The sequence below is a fragment of the Oncorhynchus masou genome, unplaced genomic scaffold (genome assembly GCF_036934945.1).
Source record: "Oncorhynchus masou masou isolate Uvic2021 unplaced genomic scaffold, UVic_Omas_1.1 unplaced_scaffold_1811, whole genome shotgun sequence".
In the NCBI taxonomy this organism is placed as follows: Eukaryota; Metazoa; Chordata; class Actinopteri; order Salmoniformes; family Salmonidae; genus Oncorhynchus; species Oncorhynchus masou.
In genome coordinates, this window is record NW_027008323.1 from 74,459 (window position 1) to 84,059 (window position 9,601).

Sequence of the window (9,601 nt, forward strand, 5' to 3'; positions counted from 1 at the left end):
TCTTTACGTGCTTCAGAGGTCGGCGGTCACGTTCTGTAAGCTTGTGTGGCCTACCACTTCCCGGCTTAGCTGTTGTTGCTCCTAGACGTTTCCACTTCACAATAACAACAACAGTTGACCAGGGCAGCTCTAGCAGAATAGAAATTTGACAAACTGACTTGTTGGAAAGGTGGCATCCTATGACGGTGCCACGTTGAAAGTCACTGAGCTCTGCAGTAAGGCCATTCTACTGCCAATATTTGTCTATGGAGATTGCATGACGGTGTGCTCTATTTTATACATCTGTCAGCAACGGGTGTGGCTGAAATAGCAAAATCCACTACATTTTAAGGGGTGTCCACATACTTTTGTATATATAGTGTAAATCAATGGTGCTACCTGAAATCCATTGTCTGTGACAGTAGGCTATAGCAGTCTGTGAACAGAATATCACTATTGTTATATTATCACCCCAGCGTTAAGCAGAGATAAACAGGCATAAATAATGACTCATCAAGTTATAGGGTGACATTCTCTGGACGCATTTATTGTTGCTCATTGGAACTTCATAATGATGATGATACCTTTTCGGTCGTTGGACTCAATGGAGTTGGAACGTGGTCACCTCTCCGAAGCTGGACGGGTTCCGCCGGAGGTTGGGCGTGTTGCGCCGAAACCCAAACCGCCCGTTGTAGCCTATCAGCGGCTTGATGTCCGACATGAGACCACTGTGGTTGCTCACCTGCTCTCGGGAGTGACCTGTCCGGTGCAGAGACAAGATACCAGTGACTCTGAGCAATGATGATGATGATGTAAAATCTGTATGGATGATGAATCCCATGTAGGCCTACTGATGTAAAACCTGTATGGATGATGAATCCCATGTAGGCCTACAGATGTAAAACCTGTATGGATGATGAATCCCATGGAGGCCTACTGATGTAAAACTTGTATGGATGATGAATCCCATAGAGGCCTACTGATGTAAAACCTGTATGGATGATGAATCCCATGGAGGCCTACTGATGTAAAACTTGTATAGATGATTAATCCCATGTAGGCCTACTGATGTAAAAGCTGTATAGATGATAAATCCCATGTAGGACTACTGATGTAAAACCTGTATAGATGATTAATCCCATGTAGGCCTACTGATGTAAAAGCTGTATAGATGATAAATCCCATGTAGGCCTACTGATGTAAAACCTGTATGGATGATTAATCCCATGTAGGCCTACTGATGTAAAACCTGTATGGATGATAAATCCCATGTAGGCCTACTGATGTAAAACCTGTATGGATGATAAATCCCATGTAGGCCTACTGATGTAAAACCTGTATAGATGATAAATCCCATGTAGGCCTACTGATGTAAAACCTGTATGGATGATAAATCCCATGTAGGCCTACTGATGTAAAACCTGTATAGATGATAAATCCCATGTAGGCCTGCTGATGTAAAACCTGTATGGATGATAAATCCCATGTAGGCCTACTGATGTAAAACCTGTATAGATTATGAATCCCATGTAGGCCTACTGATGTAAAACCTGTATAGATGATAAATCCCATATAGACCTACTGATGTAATTGCTGTATAGATGATAAATCCCATGTAGGCCTACTGATGTAAAACCTGTATAGATTATGAATCCCATGTAGACCCACTGATGTAAAAACCTGTATAGATGATGAACCCCATGTAGGCCTACTGATGTAAAAACCTGTATAGATGATAAATCCCATGTAGGCCTACTGATGTAAAACCTGTATGGATGATTAATCCCATGTAGGCCTACTGATGTAAAACCTGTATGGATGATAAATCCCATATAGGCCTACTGATGTAAAACCTGTATAGATGATAAATCCCATGTAGGCCTACTGATGTAAAAACCTGTATAGATGATAAATCCCATGTAGACCTACTGATGTAATTGCTGTATAGATGATAAATCCCATGTAGGCCTACTGATGTAAAACCTGTATAGATGATAAATCCCATGTAGGCCTACTGATGTAAAACCTGTATAGATGATAAATCCCATGTAGGCCTACTGATGTAAAACCTGTATAGATGATAAATCCCATGTAGGCCTACTGATGTAAAACCTGTATAGATGATAAATCCCATGTAGGCCTACTGATGTAAAACCTGTATAGATGATAAATCCCATGTAGGCCTACTGATGTAAAAACCTGTATAGATGATAAATCCCATGTAGGCCTACTGATGTAATTGCCGTATAGATTATGAATCCCATGTAGACCTACTGATGTAAAACCTGTATAGATGATGAACCCCATGTAGGCCTACTGATGTAAAAACCTGTATAGATGATAAATCGCATATAGGCCTACTGATGTAAAACCTGTATGGATGATTAATCCCATGTAGGCCTACTGATGTAAAACCTGTATAGATGATAAATCCCATGTAGGCCTACTGATGTAATTGCCGTATAGATTATGAATCCCATGTATTTACATTTACATTACATTTAAGTCATTTAGCAGACGCTCTTATCCAGAGCGATGTAGACCTACTGATGTAAAACCTGTATAGATGATGAACCCCATGTAGGCCTACTGATGTAAAACCTGTATAGATGATAAATCCCATGTAGGCCTACTGATGTAAAACCTGTATGGATGATTAATCCCATGTAGGCCTACTGATGTAAAACCTGTATGGATGATAAATCCCATATAGGCCTACTGATGTAAAACCTGTATAGATGATGAACCCCATGTAGGCCTACTGATGTAAAAACCTGTATAGATGATAAATCCCATGTAGGCCTACTGATGTAAAACCTGTATGGATGATTAATCCCATGTAGGCCTACTGATGCAAAACCTGTATGGATGATAAATCCCATATAGGCCTACTGATGTAAAACCTGTATAGATTATAAATCCCATGTAGACCTAGTGATGTAAAACCTGTATAGATGATAAATCCCATGTAGGCCTACTGATGTAAAACCTGTATAGATGATAAATCCCATGTAGGCCTACTGATGTAAAACCTGTATAGATTATAAATCCCATGTAGACCTAGTGATGTAAAACCTGTATAGATGATAAATCCCATGTAGGCCTACTGATGTAAAACCTGTATAGATGATAAATCCCATGTAGGCCTACTGATGTAAAACCTGTATAGATGATAAATCCCATGTAGGCCTACTGATGTAAAACCTGTATAGATGATAAATCCCATGTAGGCCTACTGTTGTAAAACCTGTATAGATGATAAATCCCATGTAGGCCTACTGATGTAAAACCTGTATAGATGATAAATCCCATGTAGGCCTACTGATGTAATTGCCGTATAGATTATGAATCCCATATATTTACATTTACATTACATTTAAGTCATTTAGCAGACGCTCTTATCCAGAGCGATGTAGACCTACTGATGTAAAACCTGTATAGATGATGAACCCCATGTAGGCCTACTGATGTAAAAACCTGTATAGATGATAAATCCCATGTAGGCCTACTGATGTAAAACCTGTATGGATGATTAATCCCATGTAGGCCTACTGATGTAAAACCTGTATGGATGATAAATCCCATATAGGCCTACTGATGTAAAACCTGTATGGATGATTAATCCCATGTAGGCCTACTGATGTAAAACCTGTATAGATGATAAATCCCATGTAGGCCTACTGATGTAAAACCTGTATAGATGATAAATCCCATGTAGGCCTACTGATGTAAAAACCTGTATAGATGATAAATCCCATGTAGACCTACTGATGTAATTGCTGTATAGATGATAAATCCCATGTAGGCCTACTGATGTAAAACCTGTATAGATTATAAATCCCATGTAGACCTACTGATGTAAAACCTGTATAGATGATAAATCCCATGTAGGCCTACTGATGTAAAACCTGTATAGATGATAAATCCCATGTAGGCCTACTGATGTAAAACCTGTATAGATGATAAATCCCATGTAGGCCTACTGATGTAAAACCTGTATAGATGATAAATCCCATGTAGGCCTACTGATGTAAAACCTGTATAGATGATAAATCCCATGTAGGCCTACTGATGTAAAACCTGTATGGATGATAAATCCCATGTAGGACTACTGATGTAATTGCCGTATAGATGATTAATCCCATGTAGGCCTACTGATGTAAAACCTGTATAGATGATAAATCCCATGTAGGCCTACTGATGTAAAACCTGTATAGATGATAAATCCCATGTAGGCCTACTGTTGTAAAACCTGTATAGATGATAAATCCCATGTAGGCCTACTGATGTAAAACCTGTATAGATGATAAATCCCATGTAGGCCTACTGATGTAATTGCCGTATAGATTTGAATGAATCCCATGTATTTACATAGCAGACGCTCTTACATTAGACCTATTTAAAATTAGACCCCATGTAGGCCTTGATAAAAACCTGTATAGATGATAAATCCCATGTAGACCTACTGATGTAAAACCTGTATAGATGATAATCCCATGTAGGCCTACTGATGTAAAACCTGTATAGATGATAAATCCCATGTAGGCCTACTGATGTAAAACCTGTATGGATGATTAATCCCATGTAGGCCTACTGATGTAAAACCTGTATGGATGATAAATCCCATATAGGCCTACTGATGTAAAACCTGTATGGATGATAAATCCCATGTAGGCCTACTGATGTAAAACCTGTATAGATGATAAATCCCATGTAGGCCTACTGATGTAAAACCTGTATAGATGATAAATCCCATGTAGGCCTACTGATGTAAAAACCTGTATAGATGATAAATCCCATGTAGACCTACTGATGTAATTGCTGTATAGATGATAAATCCCATGTAGGCCTCTGATGTAAAACCTGTATAGATTATAAATCCCATGTAGACCTAGTGATGTAAAACCTGTATAGATGATAAATCCCATGTAGGCCTACTGATGTAAAACCTGTATAGATGATAAATCCCATGTAGGCCTACTGATGTAAAACCTGTATAGATGATAAATCCCATGTAGGCCTACTGATGTAAAACCTGTATAGATGATAAATCCCATGTAGGCCTACTGATGTAAAACCTGTATAGATGATAAATCCCATGTAGGCCTACTGATGTAATTGCCGTATAGATTATGAATCCCATGTAGACCTACTGATGTAAAACCTGTATAGATGATGAACCCCATGTAGGCCTACTGATGTAAAAACCTGTATAGATGATAAATCCCATGTAGGCCTACTGATGTAAAACCTGTATGGATGATTAATCCCATGTAGGCCTACTGATGTAAAACCTGTATGGATGATTAATCCCATGTAGGCCTACTGATGTAAAACCTGTATGGATGATAAATCCCATATAGGCCTACTGATGTAAAACCTGTATGGATGATAAATCCCATGTAGGCCTACTGATGTAAAACCTGTATGGATGATAAATCCCATGTAGGCCTACTGATGTAAAACCTGTATAGATGATAAATCCCATGTAGGCCTACTGATGTAAAACCTGTATGGATGATAAATCCCATGTAGACCTACTGATGTAAAACCTGTATAGATGATGAACCCCATGTAGACCTACTGCTAAATAAAAGTAGCTTGATTTATTGAATAGAATAGAAGAGCATGTCAGCAGGGTATAGAATAGTTTCTTGAGAATATAACTGTAGCCTATTCTTCAGTCTCCTCCAACTGTTTGTCACTTCACATAGCCTATAGGCCTCTCTCTCCCCCATCCTTAATTTGATAGGTCAAAACAATGGCATGCCTTGATTATTTACACCTGGTGGCTAGAAAAGCCACCACCTGTAAAAAAGTAGCTGTGGATAAGAGTCAGCTAAATGACCAAATTATACAATGTAAATGTAAACTTATTTCTCTGATTCTGTGGACCTAATTTGATGTCAAACAGGACATATTATGAATCCCGTTTAATGCAAATAAATAAATAAAAAATAGAATAGAACAGCCTATATAATAGAATAGAATAGAATATCCTAGAATATAATAGAACAGCCTACCTGCTCCGGAAGTGTTCCTCAGGTCTAGGGACTTTTGGGCAGCGGCGCTCTTCAGTTCCTTGTTCTCGGTCTTCTGCGGGACCCTCCGCACCGACGGGGTGGTCTTCTGTGGGACTCTCTGCACCGACGGGGTGGTCTTCTGTGGGACCCTCTGCACCGATGGGGTGGTCGTATAGCGCACAGCGTGGGGGTCATTGCGTGCGTCGTACCCGGGGAGCACCGACCAGAGCCGGGGGCGCATGTGTTCATACCCGAGCGCAACCGAACTGACAGCGATGCAGTCGAGCACGAACTTCTGCTCGCGCTTCTCAGGCCCAGAGTGATTCATTTTAGGCAATGCAACTCTGAAATGTCAAAATATATCAAATCAGTCCACATTCAATATATACAAATTAGGCACAGAGCCTTTTAAAATTAGACTTGGCTACTAAAATTAAATAATTTAAAAAGCGGGTCAAATTCGGGCCTAACTGTGCAGTTTTTTATTTTATTTTTTATTTCACCTTTATTTAACCAGGTAGGCTAGTTGAGAAGAAGTTCTCATTTGCAACTGTGACCTGGTCAAGATAAAGCCTAGCAATTTGACACATAAAACAACACAATGTTACACATTACACAGCAGTGTGTGTTATTATACTTATGACCCCAATCCAAAACGTATGGAGGGACATGAATAGCCAAAAACACTCACATGAACAATCACAGCAAAAGCACGTAAAATCAACACTCACTCCCCGGTCAGTTGTGCACCTGCCAATGTGCTCGTTTACACTTTACTTCAAAAGCCTGCTAAATGACGCACATTTAAGTCTTTATTACGTTTCAGCAGATATAGCTGGGAAAATTGCTTCACAATAGGGATGCCAATGCACAATTGCTCATCTACCATTTTTGGTTAAATTGGTCTCAGAAATACAGTGACAATTTTCATGACATGAGCTATCTGGATTCAACTCTGAAGGGATCCTTAAAGTCATTATACAGGCCTATTTGCTTTTAGAAGACATGCTAAAGTTAAAATAAACTGAGTTTCTAATCTGCAGGGCTAAACTTTGGTCCCAGCGCCTGTCGCTGCGGGGGTTGCAAGTGGCTATTGTGACGTCGCTCGTAGCAACAAGGTCAGTGTTGGAGTTGCGCGCCCGGGTGCATTTCGCAGCGAGATTTATCACCCGAGGAGACGCACTGTAATGGGCTATCGGCTGGGGAGAATCTGGAAGGCGGGGGAGAATCTGGAAATCGGTGAATTGAGCCGAATCTGGAAGTCCGTGGACTGAGCTGAAACAACTCTGGGTTTCTTTTATTATTTTTTTTAGAGAGATTTTGCTCTAATTGTCATGATGACCGACTTGCTGTCCGTGGTGTCGGAGGCGGAGAGGAAGTCCTTTCCAACCCTCTCTCAGCTCTCAGAAAACGGTCAGGACAGGACACACTTTCTAGCCTATTTTATTGTACAGTAGAAAAGATATAGCCCACCTTGCCGCATCGTAAAAACACCTAGGCTATACGCATTTGTTTGCAAACTTTGCACAATTTAGAATCAAGGTGTGCATGTCATTTTTTAAAAGCATTTAGCTATATGAGAAATTTTTATTTTCTGAAAATTGTTCTGAAAATGTTCTCCTTTATTTCAGACGTTGACAGCATTTGGTCGAACGTGTCATCTTTCGTGGAGCGACAGATGACCTTGCAAAAGGTCAGAGCACTTTAGAAAGTCGATATTGCCATAGTCAGTGGTCAGTCAGTTCAGCTGAACCGAGGGTAGAACAAAGGAGGATGTTTTTAGGAGGTTGAAGTTTATTTATTCCATTTCTACACCATTTTAAAACTCTAAAATGCTATTTGATGAAGAGCAAAATCAAACAAAATGACATCAGACATTAATTATCACCACGTGGAGGCTACAATCAGTGGTGGATAAAGGACCCAATTGTCATACTTGAGTAAAAGTAAAGATACCTTCATAGAAAATGACTCAAGTAAAAGTAAACACCCAGTAAAAGTCTAAAAGTATTTGCTTTTAAATATACTTAATTATCAAAAGTAAATGTAATTGCAAAAATAAACTTAAGTTTCAAAAGTAAAAGCATAAATCATTATCCATTCCTTATATTAAGCAAACCTGATGCCACCATTATCTTGTTTTTTTTTTTTTTTCACGGACAGATGGGCAATCTCCAAAACTCTGATTTAATTTACAAACGAAGCATTTGTGTTTAGTGAGTCCGCCAGATCAGAGGCAGTAGAGATGACCAGCGATGTTCTGTTGATAACTGTGTGAATTGTACAATTGTTCTGTCCTGGTGAGCATTCAAAATATAACGAGTACTTTTGGGTGTCGAGGGAAAATGTATGGAGTAAAAAGTACATTATTTTCTTTGAGAATGCAGTGGACTAAATGTAAAAGTTGTCAAAAATATAAATAGAAAAGCAAAGTACAGATCCCCCCAAAAAACGACTTAAGTTGTATTTTAAAGTATTTTTACTTAAGTACTTTACACCACTGGCTACAATGTCAACCACTACTCAACCTCGTCATAAATTGACTCATTTACTTGTGGAACAGTACATACAGTGAACATGAAATAGATGCATAATACATGCTATCAAGTCACAACAAGGCCCGACATCAAATGCTGGCGTCAGTGTGAAACGATCTGGCCTTAATGGCCATGTACTCTTATAATCTCCATCTGGCACAGCCAGAAGAGGACTGGCCACCCCCCCTTCAGAGCCTGGTTCCTCTCTACCCAGTACAGCCAGAAGAGGACTGGCCCCCTTCAGAGCCTGGTTCCTCTCTACCCAGTACAGCCAGAAGAGGACTGGCCCCCCTTCAGAGCCTGGTTCCTCTCTACCCAGTACAGCCAGAAGAGGACTGGCCCCCCTTCAGAGACTGGTTCCTCTCTACATAGTACAGCCAGAAGAGGACTGGCCACCCTTCAGAGCCTGGTTCCTCTCTACCCAGTACAGCCAGAAGAGGACTGGCCCCCCTTCAGAGCCTGGTTCCTCTCTACCCAGTACAGCCAGAAGAGGACTGGCCCCCCTTCAGAGCCTGGTTCCTCTCTACCCAGTACAGCCAGAAGAGGACTGGCCACCCTTCAGAGCCTGGTTCCTCTCTACCCAGTACAGTCAGAAGAGGACTGGCCACCTCTCAGAGCCTGGTTCCTCTCTACCCAGTACAGCCAGAAGAGGACTGGCCCCCCTTCAGAGCCTGGTTCCTCTCTACCCAGTACAGCCAGAAGAGGACTGGCCACCTCTCAGAGCCTGGTTCCTCTCTACCCAGTACAGCCAGAAGAGGACTGGCCCCCCTTCAGAGCCTGGTTCCTCTCTACATAGTACAGCCAGAAGAGGACTGGCCACCCTTCAGAGCCTGGTTCCTCTCTACCCAGTACAGCCAGAAGAGGACTGGCCCCCCTTCAGAGCCTGGTTCCTCTCTACCCAGTACAGCCAGAAGAGGACTGGCCACCCTTCAGAGCCTGGTTCCTCTCTACCCAGCACAGCCAGAAGAGGACTGGCCACCCCTCAGAGCCTGGTTCCTCTCTACCCAGTACAGCCAGAAGAGGACTGGCCACCCTTCAGAGCCTGGTTCCTCTCTACCCAGT

The 9,601-nt window shown here is 41.2% G+C and overlaps 1 protein-coding gene across 1 annotated transcript; it reads right to left on the reverse strand.

Annotated features, from left to right (window-relative positions):
• Window positions 1–580: 580 nt before the first annotated feature.
• On the reverse strand, window positions 581–6,330 carry LOC135532304 (sperm microtubule associated protein 1-like). The gene is made up of 2 exons (XM_064959872.1): window positions 6,003–6,330; window positions 581–738 (listed from the first exon to the last, which is right to left on the reverse strand). The coding sequence occupies exons 1-2, from the start codon at window positions 6,328–6,330 to the stop codon at window positions 581–583; spliced, it is 486 nt and encodes a 161-aa protein (XP_064815944.1).
• Between the last annotated feature and the right edge of the window lie 3,271 nt (window positions 6,331–9,601).